This window comes from Notolabrus celidotus, chromosome 10, assembly GCF_009762535.1.
Source record: "Notolabrus celidotus isolate fNotCel1 chromosome 10, fNotCel1.pri, whole genome shotgun sequence".
In the NCBI taxonomy this organism is placed as follows: domain Eukaryota; kingdom Metazoa; phylum Chordata; class Actinopteri; order Labriformes; family Labridae; genus Notolabrus; species Notolabrus celidotus.
In genome coordinates this window covers 19,279,103-19,295,907 of record NC_048281.1, presented here as the reverse complement: position 1 = coordinate 19,295,907, position 16,805 = coordinate 19,279,103, and the positions used below count along the sequence as shown (strand labels likewise).

The 16,805-nt window shown below is 39.4% G+C and overlaps 1 protein-coding gene across 1 annotated transcript in view; it reads right to left on the bottom strand.

The window, feature by feature from the left end:
* abca12 (ATP-binding cassette, sub-family A (ABC1), member 12) overlaps positions 1 to 16,805 on the bottom strand; it is a 95,397-nt gene that overhangs the window by 54,648 nt on the left and 23,944 nt on the right. The window contains exons 20-34 of the mRNA XM_034694676.1: positions 15,984 to 16,096; positions 15,652 to 15,719; positions 14,895 to 15,325; positions 13,624 to 13,736; positions 13,291 to 13,358; positions 12,526 to 12,962; positions 10,020 to 10,132; positions 9,689 to 9,756; positions 9,147 to 9,295; positions 8,850 to 8,980; positions 8,354 to 8,496; positions 3,818 to 3,985; positions 3,390 to 3,607; positions 613 to 1,521; positions 314 to 420 (exon numbers count right to left, since the gene is read on the bottom strand). Coding sequence (XP_034550567.1) covers positions 314 to 420; positions 613 to 1,521; positions 3,390 to 3,607; positions 3,818 to 3,985; positions 8,354 to 8,496; positions 8,850 to 8,980; positions 9,147 to 9,295; positions 9,689 to 9,756; positions 10,020 to 10,132; positions 12,526 to 12,962; positions 13,291 to 13,358; positions 13,624 to 13,736; positions 14,895 to 15,325; positions 15,652 to 15,719; positions 15,984 to 16,096 — 3,236 coding nt within the window. The remainder of the gene's footprint in view (positions 1 to 313; positions 421 to 612; positions 1,522 to 3,389; positions 3,608 to 3,817; positions 3,986 to 8,353; positions 8,497 to 8,849; positions 8,981 to 9,146; positions 9,296 to 9,688; positions 9,757 to 10,019; positions 10,133 to 12,525; positions 12,963 to 13,290; positions 13,359 to 13,623; positions 13,737 to 14,894; positions 15,326 to 15,651; positions 15,720 to 15,983; positions 16,097 to 16,805) is intronic.

The window sequence follows — 16,805 nt, the reverse complement described above, 5'->3', positions numbered from 1 at the left end:
TGTCATGGTAGCTCTGTAAACATCAGCTGAAGCATCACTGGGAGCACTGTGGCAGTTTACAGTAAAGCATAGTTATTGTAGTACAGTACAGCTCATGTTTAACATGAGTGTGGTTAAGCAGGAGTGTGAGGGAACTGACCGAGGACTCAGGAGGTGAAATTCATTTGAAGAAAGGACAAAGCATTACTCATTTCAAGATCTTGCATTCAAATAATGAGTGAATATTACTCAGAATAACTCTGCCCTTAGTCCAAGAAGTTTCTAATTGTCAAGATGGTGTCAGAGTGATAGTAGATCTGAACTTCAAAGTTACTTTGCTTTTCTTGGGCAAATGCTCTGCTGACATTCTGAAGCTCTGAGGCAAATGGAAAACCATCGGGAAGCATTTCTGCAGCCTCCAGCAGGAGTTCCATGGATGACCTGCAGAAGATTAAACAAAGACTGTTAATGAAAAGAGGCAAATGGAGCAATAAACCGATGAAACACAAAGAAGTCAAATAAGCTCTTTTTGATGTTTGAGCCTATTTATATCTGAAACTAGACACAAAAAGTGACAATGTAATATTTTCTAATTACTTGAGCCATATTTTGGAAAGTGCAAATTAGACTAACCTTTCAAACACATTATGGAGAGTGAAGAAGGAGAGCATCCCCGTAGCAGCATCTATGGTGTCTTCCCGAGAGGCATTCAAGTACCATGGCATGTCTCTTGTCACTCCCTTCATCACAATGTCAAGATCAGGATTTGCAAAAAACATGTGGGCTGTTTCCATCATTTCTTCTGAGGTCGGGGCGATAGACATGGCTTTGAACATGGTATGGTAGTCAATGTTGAACAGATCGATGAAGTCATCAATGGGGCTCCTCATGGGCATCAACGGGGCCTCACGTTTGCGTCGGATCCCTGTTGAATGGTTACGGCCTGTCATGTCCTGCATATACATGCCATGATGGTAGTCCACCGGAGCAGAAAAAACACTGGCCTTCACCAACTGTCTCACCATTTCTACAATGTTGTCAGCGAGCTCTTCAAACAGCCCCATGTTTGCTGGCATGTCCATACCCATATTAGTCAGAGAAGACACAAGAAGCCTGACGATGTGGTAGATTTTGGGCGGAACTTCTACCACCAGATACCCACCAAGCGTTTCAGCAGAGAACAACCCTGCAACCAACTCAGCCACCTTCTCCAACACCATACTTGTGTCATCCAGAAATTGCTCCAAGCCTTGGTAAACCATGGGCACATCCTCAAACAGCTCCATCAGAACTTTGACAGCTTGCTTCATCATGTAGGTCAGAGAGTCTTTGTCAAGATCAGAAAAGTCTGATGTGATGTTTGCATGGTGTAGGAAGATCATGACCGCTTCATCGAAGATGTCCTCGGATGAGCTCTCTTCTTGAATTTGATGGAAGTTGACCACGAGGTGATGGAGTGCTTTCTCCACAGCTTCAACGTAAGGCTGAAGGTATGGAGACACGGTGAGCAGCTGGTCTGTGAGCATTTTGAGTGAAGACAAGCTGCAGAGGGGAAACACACAATGAGTGTCACATAAGTTAATAACACAGTCACAACCTAATTTGAGCAATTACAATGAGAAATACAATATTTTGAGATGATTTTAAGATCTTCAACACTTCTATGGGTAATGGACAGAAGCCTTCTTGCTCATCAACTTCCTCTGTGCAATGCGAAGCTTGCTTCTGATTCACTCCCTTAATACAATGATTCTCATTTCTCCTCGTAGTAATATTCCTCCATCAAACTGCTTTGTACTTATTCATATAGATTCCCATTTCACCCTCCATAATAAACTGTGCAGTCTTTCCACTGTGATCAATGATCTATAACTCATGGAGTCAGACTTGATTGATTCCCTGCGATATGCAAAATGTGATCCTTATCACTGTGCCCGGCTCATTATTGCAGCTGGCGTATAAAGGGAAATCAATTTTAAGAGGATGTCTCGGCTAGCTAAATCATGGTTAAGCAGCTATCTGCATAGGCCTCGCTGTTTTCAGGCAAAGGGGCATTAAATTAGGCAAGCGGGATGCAAATGTGATCGCTCCAATTTCTTGTGTAATTATGTTGGAATCAAATTGGCCTGACTGCGGCAATGTGGGTAATGTTGTAACAACAAATGGAGCGATGAGTTCACGTATAGGTGAATCTGTGGCTATCGGTCTGCAACTGGAAACCATGAAAATGAGATGAAATTAGACTGAAAACTTCAGATCAAATCCTTCAAAATGTGATCAGACTGGGTTTTGTTTTGCAGCAGCTGCTCTGTGGTATGATTGTGCTGCACTGTACTCATATCCTGTGGCCTCAGCGTGGTACGGCCTGTCTGATCTATTAAGGCCTCTGCTGGTGACAAATTTGGAACAAAAGAGAGCCATGATGGATTTCTCTCCATGCAACTTTGGACCATTACATAAAAGCTGTTGCTCTTTCATTCTGCTGAACTGATGAAACAAAATGATGTCCTTTTCTTTAAAGCAGGGGTCAGCAACCTGCGGCTCTGGAGCCACATGCGGCTCTTTCATCCATGTGCTGTGGCTTCCTGTGGCTTTGGAAAATAAATGATGAGTAATCAATTCAAGTGTATTCTATTTTTGTTCGTTAGGTTTTTTTTAATGGTAATTCCAAATTTGAAGATTATTGTGAATTTGTAACATTAAAATAAAAAGCAGACAAATAATTTTTTGTCACTCAAAATATGCATCACAATCTTCGAATAACCCATTGGCGGGTCTCACACATCGGCACTTATACTTGTTATACTCTTATACTTATACTTTTTCAGTGAAATAGTGCGCTTTTAAAAATAAAAAATTCAATTTAGGTCAACACTCTGCTACACGCTCTGGTACACGAAGGATGACGGCATTTTTGTTTTGCAGATGGATAATTTAAGTTTGGCTTTTTATTACATAAACCTTCCCAGCGTGTTTTTTTCCCCAGAGTTTAAAATGTTAAAAATGTTTTCTTTGCATACAGAAATAACATTTCATTTTCCCTGTAGCACTTTATTGATTTCATAAGCAACACACTATAGTTTTTTGTACATAGCATAAAGGTAGAAAAACAATATATGCACTGTTATCTTCATTTTAGAGGCTCCCGGTGTTTTCTTTATTGTGGAAACCAGGTCCAATGGGTGTTTGAGTGTTAAAGGTTGCTGACCCCTGCTTTAAAGGCTTTGAATCTAAAAGGTGAATTTAATTTCAAACAATAAATATTGCATAACTACATGGATCTGTGAGGCCTATTTGTTAAAAGTCCCTGTTAGGGTTCATTATGTTGAAAACTCAGCAAATCCCGATCTTAGCGAAGGGTCACGTCATGTAAGCAGTGATATAACCTGTTTGTTTTTGTTTACAGTCACCTGTTCAGCAGCTGCACTTCCAGGAGCTGCATGTTCCAGCGCTGCTGTGCCTCAGGGCTCAAAGGCTGTCCTGTCAGCATAGAGAGCTTGCTTGAGAAAGTCATGATCAGCTCCTCTGCCACAACGGTGCGGTTTATGCTGACTTGGTAGTAAGACTGTAAGGTCCTGACAATCCTGGCAGCTGTGGCATTCGCCATCATTGGTCCCACACCCATGTGCTGTACAGACGACATACACAGCAGAGATAGACAGTTAATGAAGTGGCAGCTTTCTCTGTGCAGCAACACTGCCACCAAGTGGTTAAACTATAAATTGACTTGAGAAGGCATCACATTTTGAGAAAACATTGGAAACAAAATAAGAATGTAATATCCTATTGTTGTTGTTTTTTTTGTATTTCCTGTTTAATTTGGCATGAATCTACTCACACTCATATTCAGGTGGCTGTAGACAATCTGGGCTTCATTATAGGCCTCCAAAACAGACTGCAGGTTGGTGTTGCACCAGAAAGCGATGGTAGAGTGGTTTAACCCTGCCGCCTCTCTTACAGGATCCCATATATTTAGAACGTCACTGCACTCTAGTGAGCCATTAGCCTGGGGGGCAAAAATGTCAAAAAAAGACAAAATGTATCATGTTGCGTACACACTGTTCTGAGAAGACAGGTTTGGTTAACAAGACAGAGGAGGAAGTAGACAAAGTGTGAGAATAAAGGCAGTGGCACAAGGGAATTAACATAATCTTTCAGTTCATGCAGTTTAAAAAGAAGTGAAGAAAAGGGCAGAAGTCTCACACAGGTATCATCGCTTCTCACAGACTTCAATACCAGGTACACACCCACGCGTACAGTACAGTATAGACATACAATGTATGTGAATGTACAGTAGGTCAGCTATAGAATTTCTGCCATATTGGAAATCTCTGGCAGGTTGTAACAAGGTTCCCTCTCAGGTATACCCAAGACAAAGAATATCAGTTTAATAGTGTTACATTATACAGTGCTCTGATATTCTGGTATGAACTGGGTCCCATCACATTGTGCCTTTTTTTCCTCTTTGACTTGCCTTGATGTCAATACATGAGAAAAGATACGCAACGGGTGGATAATATGCGTAAATAGTGAACATAAAAACTGTTGCACGTCATTCGGAAACCTTTTCTTTCCTGGTCTTACTGTGAGCTTTGGGAAAGGAAGTGTTTTTACACTTCTAGCATTAATTTTTTTACAAACAAACACAAGGAGAAAAAAAGGTGATCTTTGAGGGTTTTTGAGGGGGAGCTGGTAACTTCATTCAGCACTATTTTGTTCCCCGTAATCCAGTCTTTAATGCTAAGCTAAGCTACCTAGCAGCTAGTTGTACTTTTATTGTCTTTACTGTGTTGGCATGTGAGATATCAATCTTCTCATCTAACCGTCATCAAGAAAGTAGACAAACTGGGGGTGACGGTTGGCCTTGCTGTTTAGGCGCCCCATGTACAGAGGCTATAGTCCTCATCACAGTGGCCGCTGGTTCAACTCCGGGCCAAGACCCTTTGCTGCATTGCTTCCCCCAGTCTCTACTCTACATTTCCCAAATTTCTTCAGCTGTCCTATCATGAAAGGCCCAAATCAATCTCTCTCTCTCTCTCTCTCTCTCTCTCTCTCTCTCTCTCTCTCTCTCTCTCTCTCTCTCTCTCTCTCTCTCTCTCCAGTAATTGTATTTATAAAACTTGATCTGATGTCTGCTGCATCACTCCCATTTTGGTAGACCTGTACTGATGTATTTCAAGTCAGGTAATTAAGGTTGGTTTGAAAAGGAGGAGCCAATGGCCTAAAGCAAAGAAGTTAACAGAAGGTTCTGATGCCTCAGTTACAATATATAAATTTATTAGTTAAAAAGTCATATTTTAAATTGGGTATTTTTTGACAAGGTATGGTGTTATGGAATGAACCTGATATTGGATCTACAATTAAATGTTGCGCATACGGGCACCCTACGGGGGTGTCAAGAGGTCTGAGCCAGCTTCAGGCTGCGACTCGATACAGAAAAGATTCAATCTGTGATTCTTAATCCTTGGGAAGATGTTCTGAGATGAATGATTAAAGGTTAATTTCGGTTAAGACAAGATCAGTTGTGATTCTGTGTCCGACGGGACAGTAAGACTCTGCAAGTTACGGACTTCAGAGCAGCGAAGGGGGCTGGTTATTTATAATAATCCCTCCTAATTTAAATAAATAACAAGACCCAACACTATTTACTATGTACGTTAAGTTACATAAGTACACAGAGACAGACAGAGAGAGAGAGAGAGAGAGAGAGAGAGAGAGAGAGAGAGAGAGAGAGAGAGAGAGAGAGAGAGAGAGTAGATCAAACATGACTGGCCGCATATAAAATGTAAATGTTGGAAGTGTTTGCTGTATGTTTTTGTTGATTGTTACTGTTCTGGTTTTTGTTTTTAACTCTGTAAAGCACTTTGAATTGCTCTATGTATAAATGGTGCTTTATAAATAAACTTGCCTTGCCTAATTGATTCACCAATTAAAACAACACTGGATTATAGGGAAAAAACATCTGAAAGAACAAACACATAACCATCCATTTAGCTGTTCCTCATCATAGGGCTCTGAGAGAATAAAAAGTGACTTGATGCACACATGTATTTTAACTTACTTCTCATGTTTTAATGAGATTTATTTTTGAAATATTTAAAGTATGTGGCTATAATTTTCACCTCATTAAAAGTAATATTTTTTTTTCTTGAGCATGTAAAAAAAAAAGAAGTTATCTATAATTTTGTAGCCATTCACATCAATAACAAGCATTGACTGTGTTTCTGAAATTACTCTAACTGCCAGAAGAGAGCGACAAAAGCCCTGCATTAGAGCCTATTCTTACATGTTAATGGTAAATGGACTATATTCATATAGCACTTTACTCTTCTGACCACTCAAAGTGCTTTTACATTATATTATATGTTTTATTCACCCATTCACATCTCATTCATATACTGACGACACACTGTAAAAAGGGATTTTAGGTTTTTGTTTCCTCAGCTCACTTTCTTAAGTCAGTTCAACATAAATGTCAGTTTTACTTGAAATATCAAGTAAAACAGTGTCCAACTAATCAGTCCAACCAGAGTAGTTCAGGTAACATAGATTTCGTTGTTGATACAACTCGATGTAAGTATGACCCCTGCACAAATGCACAGGAAACCCCTTTTAGTCACTGGAGTGACCAACCTTTACAATGCCATGTGCTGCAAGAGACACTCGGTTTGGATCAATCCTTTAATACTTTTCTGCATGCAGTGCAGAAGCTAAGTGTTTACCAAAGGGAAATGTTCAATGTGTGATATTTGTAGACTTTTTTTTAATACTAAGTTTCTGTTTTTATGCCTGCATAGTTCTTATATAGTGAGAGCACTCTTCTGTTATTCTGCTTACAGTGTTGTAAGCCAAGTGTTTACTTCTAGATCAATATTGAACATATGCCATATTACTCAATTCTTCTTGATAGCATTCTGATGCCAAGTCAAATTGGTACAAAAAAAGCTATTGTCAGTTTTGACATTGAATTAAGTATTTTGAATGTTGTCCCATGTTGAGAAATCATTTTTATGTAGTATTTTTTTTTTTTTCATTTAGGCTTAGGTTGTTTAAGAAATGAAAAGTACTTCATTTTTTGATGAATGTAATGTCACAAGTAAGATGAACAAGTCAGGAAAAAAGTTACCTGGCTGCCTTAAAAAGATATGTTGATTGAACAAAACACTTTGTTGAACTAACATTTTGGACATCTTTGCAGAAGTATTAATTATATATTGATCAAACAAGATGCTTAGTTCAGGCAAGTTACATTTTCATGTTTCTACAACTCAATATACCTGTATAAACATGTTGATCTAATTTGTTTTTTCATGTTGTTTCGACTAAGATTTAGGTTTATAAAACTTAGAATTGCTTGTTGGTCTCACTAAAAAGGCTTGTCGATTAAACTTAAAGTACGAAGTTGATAGAACTCATTTATCAGCACTGTCTTTGTCACCCCAACTAATAAAACTAAGTTTAAGGAACTAAGACAAAAGTGGAAACATCTTACATTTCTTGGCTTGCTGAACTTAACATTTTAAGGCAGCCAGGTTACAAATTATTTTAAGTTGAACTAACTTTCTTACAGTGCAGAGGGTATCATATAAAAGCCATCAGTATAAACTAATCCAATCCACACAGCGCTGACATAGTCACAGAGGGTAGTTTGGTGTCTTGCCCGAGAACATTCACCCTGCGTACAGTGGGACCTGGGATTGAACCCCCCAACTTTCGGCTGATAGACGATTAACCCTACTATTGAATAAAAGCTGCCGCATGTGTGTTTGTACTGTAGGTTTGTACGTGTCTCTCTATTCCATTGCAAATTAAAATGGCATTCCAGTGGTGTCACCAAATGCAAAGCACTTTTTTATCACTGACTTTGGTACATGTATCCCTTTGCCTGAGGTATAAATAATTTGTGTAACAAATCTCAAACAACATGTAGGAGACAGCTGCCTATTGATAATGTCAACAGAAACGTTCAACAGCCGCCTGGTTATTTTTATACACCTGGTATGAGAGTGTTTTCAGTCAAAAATGTTCTAAAGGGTAGATAAGCATGCAAATATCTAGGCATGCAGGTAGAACAGACTGTGTACCTAAAAAGCAACATGTCCTCACCCTGCATGAACATCGGTCAAGCATTTGGAAACATAGCCATCAATAAGATGTGACGGCAAGATGAGAGACGGACATTGTTTACTGCAACAAAGCATGACACTTTAAGCAGTCATACAGTAGCTCTTTTCTCCACCTCACTCTTTCTCTTTCTCTCACACACAGACACAGAAGCATGTCCACACATAACAAACGGCTGTAAAAAGAACACTCAAATGCAGGCTTATGGAATGTACTAGCGCTATTTCGGAGGGAAAAGTGGATGTCTAACCTGCTGAGCTGCCTGCACTGTGTGTTCAATGGCATCCTGCATTCTTTCCGAGACCTCAGTGAGGTTAACATGACTGCTGTTGACAGAGCGTGCAAATTCATTCATCAGGGTCATCACAGGCATTTGAAGGTTTAGTATCAAGGCTGTAAGGAAGAAAAGACAAAGGTTTAATAATATGAAGTGTCTTTCAAAAAGTATATTTAGAAAGTAATGACAAAAAAACAGGCTATGGATAAGAGTGTTTGTTATATAGATAAAAATAATGTGTGAGGCACTCTAGAACACCTGTTTCTAATATTCTAAAGGTGTGTCATGTTGTGAAAGGTGTGCCTTGGAAGCACTCGTAATCTACATTTGTCCTAAATATTTTACCTGAACTGAACTGAAAAAACATTCTTGTTGTTTAATGCAATTATTCAGGATCACTGAACGATCTGTTCTCATCCATTCTCCACTGATGAAAGGAAACTGACTTGCTGATCAGGAGTTTTCTCACCGTTCTCTGCTTGCATGTTGTTTACTAAACTTCCTACGATTTTCTCAAACAGGGGGATAACAGATGGGACACTTTCCCATAGCTCTGTTTCTTTGAGGATTGAGAGCAGGGATTCTATTATCTCTTCAAGCCTGTGGAAAAAAACAGCATTCAGTTAAGGGCAATCACAGAAGCATTTGATTCTCAATTTTAATACCATTTCCTGTGAAAACAAAAATGAAACTAAAATTCAAGGTGCCATCCAACCAGAAACAAGTAGGCAGGTTTGTTCGTACTCCAAGTGTTTTGGAAACATACTTGTCCCATGTGGATTGGTCTGCCATCCCAGTCAGCACCTCCTCCAAGACTGCAGCAAGATGAGCAAAGCCTTGAATTGACAGAGGGCCTGTTTGTGAGCCTGGGCCTCCCATGATGAGTGGCCAAAGCATGCTGAAGAGTTTGCTCATCTAACAACACACAAAAGGGTCATATAAGCAAACAGAGATTTTAACACACCCATTCAAATCCTCAACATGAGTTGTGTTTCACATGTCCTTTGATCTATGACAAAGAACATTAAGTGCAGGACACACAACCGAGTTAAAGATCATGTTTTTTTGTGTTTTGTTTGGCTGTCTGTGATAACGAATGACTCTGGCTTTCAATACCCTCACAACCAGCAGACACGAAAAAGGGCGCTGGCAAAACACTTCCAGTATTCATTTTGAATGTAATGTCATGCTTAACTTTCACATCATTGGTAAGTTACATTTCTGAGTAAATGAAACCACACCTAACAATTTCAAAAGTAGAAAAGGAAATGTTAATGCAAGTATGTGATGTTGTCTTTTAGATCTTACCTTCCCAATGATCATGGGGACATTTTCCACGGATGCATTCTCAAACATTGACCAGATACTCATGTTACCTAAAATCACAAAAAATATTCAAACAGTGGACCAAGACTTCAATATCAAATTGATCTATTGTGTCTTTCTTACATTTAACTTGGAGTAAAGAATCTTACTCTTACAACAGGCAACAGATTTACTACCCTACCTTGATCTTTAGTTCTTTAACATTCTGGCATTTATTCTTGAATAATGAAGTAAACAAGCAACCTCCACCCCAAATGAGTTCATCAGGATTCATGTGTTGCCTACCCACACTGAAACAGAGAAGCTGACTTGCCTTTGCCAGAATCCAGGATGAAGTGAGTGATGTTAATGAGGATGGAAACGTAGGTCTGTGCTGTGCTGTTTGGTGGCAGGAGGCTCTGGACTGTCTGCATCTCATTCAGAATTCTTCAGAAACAAAACACATCAATATTTCAGATCTGGATGTGTCTTATCAAAAGGTCATCATGTCTCATCAAATGTTATCAATGCATTGTAAGAATGCTTGACTTTGTCTGGTTATTTAAATGATCTAACTGTCCCAGTGTATGTTAATTATGACCAGGGGAATGACAGCTCTTTTGGTCATTTTTGACAGCAAACAAAGGGTAGAAACGATTCTGATATTCCGATTTTCAAGTTTACAGCTTCTCACATTTTCATATGAAGCAGGTTTGGAGTATTTAACTTATGAATGTAAATTCTGTTTATCTTTCTTTTGGTCTCAAACAATACCAAAGGTTTATATTTGCTAAATGATCTTCTATGTTCTCAGGCTCATAGCTATCTTTGTCTGTTGTTTGATCCCTTGTAGGGGCATGTCAGGACCACATTGACTTGGGTGGCCTAACTTGTGTTTGTTCAAGGTCACAATCTAGAGTACTGGAAAATTAGCTAGAAAACTCCTGGTAACGGTACAACTATTAAAGATGCATTCATTGGCAACCAATTGGTACCATCCAGTGTTAAAAAAATTAAGTGCAAAAAAGTGCTGTTCTTCAAGTGTCCTCTGAAAGCTGGCTACAAAAGCCAAGAAATCCCCATCAGGTTCAATGTTCAAATGTCCAGTTTGACAACAAAACTTAAATTTTTACTGACTGGTTCCAAGAAGAGATTGGGTATGTGACTCATTTATCTTTGAAGGGGCATTTTCTTTTTTCATTTTGCATCCATTCAGAGAATTTTAAAGCTAAGAGTTAGGTTGATCAAAAGTTAGGTTGAGTTAGATTTCCCAGTATTGCAGCTGAAATTGTCAAACTTCAAAACATCCCTTCAGAAACCAAGGGCTGATATTACTAAGAGTGTGTCCATGTTCTGTAAAGTCTATGTTGGCAAAGTTTGGGTACCAAAATGTTGCTAATATATGTAAATAAATAAATATGACAGTTAGACAGTGTGGAGCCCAAACACAGCCACAAAGTTGATTTTAAAAGTCTCGCCCAAACAAGGTAAACAGCCAATCATCTGGTTTTCAGAGCCTTCCTCTTCAGCTTCCTGCTGGGTCTGGGCTTAAAGACGCTTAGTGTGGTATAAGTGCAGGGAACTACAGAGAGGGCTGATAATGGGAGTTAACAAATACATGTAACCCATGTCATGTGTAATTATTCATGTGACATTTTTCTGTTTAAAAATCTTTATCATTAAATTGTGTTTTGATCACAGTGTCTTATTCCTCTGTGGCATTACAAAAATATAACATCATTGGACAAACTCATAAGCATTCCTTCAACTAACCACTTACAAAGTGAGAAACAAAAACCCTGTTTATTTTTATTCTAAAGCATGGTTTTACTTAGTTTATCACTGGAGCACCATTTAATACTTATCTAACTGTCATACTGATTCAATTTTACAGGCTGTCTGTTGGTATAGGGGAGTTCGGGGTTGGTTGTCACACGGGTTGGTTGGTGAACTCGTTATATCTCGCCACCAGAGGGCACTGTCTCTCAAATTGGGGTATGGACATTTCCAGAATTAGGATCAGAGCTCAACTACATAGCCTTCTCTGGAGTAAGACAGCTGAACTTGAGGTGAGAGGACTTTATGTGTTTTTCATGTCAAATTGTAAATATTCAGCTCCTCAGTATTTTTCTTCTAGGCTTTTAAACCATGGGTTTATAACAAAACAAGTGTTACCCTGACAAAGTGTGAGGGGAAGGCTATAGTTTAGATTTTTATTAGCTAGCTAACTAGTTGTTAGATGGTTGTTAGCCTTGATGCTAGCAAAAAAATCCAGTTGGGGTTGGTCGTCACATTCTCTTTGGGGTTGGTTGTCACATGTAACAACCAACCCCTATGTTGGCAAAATCATGCATGGTGAAATGAGTTGGAGTGTGCAGACCCTACATTTGCCATCACTGTAACTCAGACAGTGACTGCATGTAGCCTAGTTGAGTCGGCCATTATTGTTAGGCCAATTTGTTTTGTTCTTTATGCTGTTATATAGGCTGGCCTAAAGATTGTGTTTCCTGTTCATGTTCCTTGCCCATTTTATGTTAAAATACATTAAGTTATGTAGGCCTATCACTTGTCAGTGCAATCAAACTTTCAAATTTAGGTCTGCCTTTTTGCCTTTTTAAAAAATGTTTCCCTTTGAAATACCATTGTGACAACCAACCCCATAGTGTGTGACAACCATCCCCATGATGTGTCAGAGTGTCTTCGATAGTTAATTGCCTCTTTGTTACAATGAGTTGGAAAATGAGAGGGATACACATTTCAAGCCAACACCTTAACATAACTTTATGGCATTTTTCCCTTTAGTTAACTGAAGTATTAGAGGAAAAAGAAGCATCACTCACATCTGATTCCAGCCATCCTGTCCATTGGCAGTGAGGCTGCTCTCAAAGTATGTGGTTATCACTTTGATTCCAGGGAGCAGGTATTCAGTCAACATTTCTGGCAACAATTCATCGATGACGCTCTCAGCCCTCTCAAGGATTTTGAGTGAAATTAAACGTGAGGTGTTGAAGTTGGTGTCTGGTTGGAGAATGAGTTTAAGTGAGTACTGCAACATTTCCAGGATGTTCTGCTCTACAGAGTGTGGGAGAGGACCGTTGGTTGCAGTCAGGATCTGCATTGCAGTTTGAGCTGCTTTCAAGATGGCATCTAGGAAGTCGTCACTCTCAAGACCGCCTGGTTGCTCTGCCACCATTACAGCGTTACTCAGGGACTCGGTGATGTCGCCAATGAGGGAGAGGTAGGCCAATTCTTCACCACTGAGAAAGAGTTGGCTCATCTAACAACACACAAAAGGGTCATATAAGCAAACAAAGATTTTAACACACCCATTCAAATCCTCAACAACATGAGTTTTGTTTCACATGTCCTTTCATCTATGACACTGAGTGCAGGACACAACCGAGTTAAAGATCATGGTTTTTGTGTTTTGTTTGGCTGTCTGTGATGACGAATGACTCTGGCTTTCAATACTCTCACAACCAGCAGACACCAAAAAGGGCGCTGGCAAAACAGTTCCAGTATTTATTTTGAATGTAATGTCATGCTTCACTTGTAGATAAAGGAAATGTTAATGCAAGTATGTGATGTTGTCTTTTAGATCTTACCTTCTCAATGATCATGGGGACATTTTCCACGGGTGCATTCTCCAACATTGACCAGATACTCATGTTACCTAAAATCACAAAAAATATTCAAACAGTGGACCAAGACTTCAATATCAAATTAATCTATTGTGTCTTTCTTACATTTAACTCGGAGTAAAGCATCTGACTCTTTCAACAGGCAACAGATTTACTGCCCTACCTTGATCTTAAGTTCTTTAACATTCTGGCATTATTTCTTGAATATTGAAGTAAACAATGCAACCTCCAACCCCATATGAGTTCATCAGGATTCATGTGTTGCCTATCCACACTGATACAGAGGAGCTGACTTGCCTTTGCCAGAATCCAGGATGAAGTGAGTGATGTTAATGAGGATGGAAACGTAGGTCTGTGCTGTGCTGTTTGGTGGCAGGAGGCTCTGGACTGTCTGCATCTCATTCAGAATTCTTCAGAAACAAAACACATCAATATTTCAGATCTGGATGTGTCTTATCAAAAGGTCATCATGTCTCATCAAATGTTATCAATGCATTGTAAGAATGCTTGACTTCGTCTGGTGATTTTAAACAGCGGTTCTCAAAGTGGGGTCATAGGACCCCTGGGGGTCCGCGAATCATAGCGTAGGGTTCCATGAAATAATTATGATACATTTCTAATAAATTATAAAATTGTGCTCTGTCATTAAAAACAGCATATACAAATGAGGACCATTTGCATCAATGAAACCAGCATATTGGGCCCATTACTCCCACCTTAGTTAACTTTGGGCCAATAGAAATTGATATGATAAGTGACATCAATCTGTCACTTATCACTCATTCACATTTCACTCCGGTCATAACTGTTACTGCTACTACTTAGCTTGGCTTACTAGCTTGCTAGCATGGAGCCATTTCTAAATCAGTTCACATCGTCAAGTGATGCTAAGCCCAAGCTAGCTAAATTAAGACAATATGTACAGAGAGTTTGGCTTTATTGAGAACAGTGAGGGGAGACCAGAATGCATCATGTGTCTTCAGGTGCTAGCGAACAAAGCCATGAAGCCAGCCAAGCTATAGCTACATCTGATCACCTGGAATATGAGGACAAAACTAAAGTGTTTTTTTCCAGTGAAAAAGCAAGGAATACAACCGCCAGACAACACAGATGGGGAAGTGTTATCTGTTTAACACTATGGAACAGGTCTGAAGTATTTAGATTGATAAGTTTTAAAATACAAATAGTTCCAAGGGCATCTAAGAGTGCAAATGGTAGTAAAAATGTGCTTAATCTATGGTACAATTGTGAGGGGGTCCTTGGAAAATGTTATCAGTGCTGGCTTTCTACTGAATGATGACTTTTTGCATAAATAAGTTGGTAGGACTGTACAGCCAGATATAACCTTGAACACCACACACTGCAATTTGTGCCTTGTTACACATCTATAACACAGCTGGTGGTGTATAGTTTGTTTAAAATGTTAGTGTAAATTTAAAATTTTAACTATCCGTGTAACTGTCCTTTCTGAGTTTACAGTCAGGCCTTTTTAACTGCAAAACATAACTTTATGGCAATTTTTTCCTTTAGTTAACTGAAGAATTAGAGGAAAAAGAAGCATCACTCACATCTGATTCCAGCCATCCTGTCCATTGGCAGTGAGGCTGCTCTCAAAATATGTGGTTATCACTTTGATTCCAGGGAGCAGGTATTCAGTCAACATTTCTGGCAACAATTCATCGATGACGCTCTCAGCCCTCTCAAGGATTTTGAGTGAAATTAAACGTGAGGTGTTGAAGTTGGTGTCTGGTTGGAGAATGAGTTTAAGTGAGTACTGCAACATTTCCAGGATGTTCTGCTCTACAGAGTGTGGGAGAGGACCGTTGGTTGCAGTCAGGATCTGCATTGCACTTTGAGCTGCTTTCAAGATGGCACCTAGGAAGTCGTCACTCTCAAGACCGCCTGGTTGCTCTGCCACCATTACAGCGTTACTCAGGGACTCAGTAATGTTGCCAATGATGTAGGCCAGTTCTTCACCACTGAGAAAGAGTTTGCTCATCTAACAACACAAAAGGGTCATATAAGCAAACAAAGACTTTAACACACCCATTCAAATCCTCAACAACATGAGTTTTGTTTCACATGTCCTTTGATCTATGACACTGATTGCAGGACACAACCGAGTTAAAGATCATGGTTTTTGTGTTTTGTTTGGCTGTCTGTGATGACGAATGACTCTGGCTTTCAATACCCTCACAACCAGCAGACACGAAAAAGGGCGCTGGCAAAACAGTTCCAGTATTTATTTTGAATGTAATGTCATGCTTCACTTGTAGAAAAAGGAAATGTTAATGCAAGTATGTGATGTTGTCTTTTAGATCTTACCTTCTCAATGATCATGGGGACATTTTCCACGGGTGCATTCTCCAACATTGACCAGATACTCATGTTACCTAAAATCACAAAAAATATTCAAACAGTGGACCAAGACTTCAATATCAAATTAATCTATTGTGTCTTTCTTACATTTAACTTGGAGTAAAGCATCTTACTCTTTCAACAGGCAACAGATTTACTGCCCTACCTTGATCTTAAGTTCTTTAACATTCTGGCATTATTTCTTGAATATTGAAGTAAACAATGCAACCTCCAACCCAAATGAGTTCATCAGGATTCATGTGTTGCCTATCCACACTGATACAGAGGAGCTGACTTGCCTTTGCCAGAATCCAGGATGAAGTGAGTGATGTTAATGAGGATGGAAACGTAGGTCTGTGCTGTGCTGTTTGGTGGCAGGAGGCTCTGGACTGTCTGCATCTCATTCAGAATTCTTCAGAAACAAAACACATCAATATTTCAGATCTGGATGTGTCTTATCAAAAGGTCATCATGTCTCATCAAATGTTATCAATGCATTGTAAGAATGCTTGACTTCGTCTGGTGATTTAAAACAGCGGTTCTCAAAGTGGGGTCATAGGACCCCTGGGGGTCCGCGAATCATAGCGTGGGGTTCCATGAAATAATTATGATACATTTCTAATAAATTATAAAATTGTGCTCTGTCATTAAAAACAGCATATATACAAATGAGGACCATTTGCATCAATGAAACCAGCATATTGGGCCCATTACTCCCACCTTAGTTAACTTTGGGCCAATAGAAATTGATATGATAAGTGACATCAATCTGTCACTTATCACTCATTCACATTTCACTCCGGTCATAACTGTTCCTGCTACTACTTAGCTTGGCTTACTAGCTTGCTAGCATGGAGCCATTTCTAAATCAGTTCACATCGTCAAGTGATGCTAAGCCCAAGCTAGCTAAATTAAGACAATATGTACAGAGAGTTTGGCTTTATTGAGAACAGTGAGGGGAGACCAGAATGCATCATGTGTCTTCAGGTGCTAGCGAACAAAGCCATGAAGCCAGCCAAGCTAAAGCGACATCTGATCACCTGGAATATGAGGACAAAACTAAAGTGTTTTTTTCCAGTGAAAAAGCAAGGAATACAACCGCCAGACAACACAGATGGGGA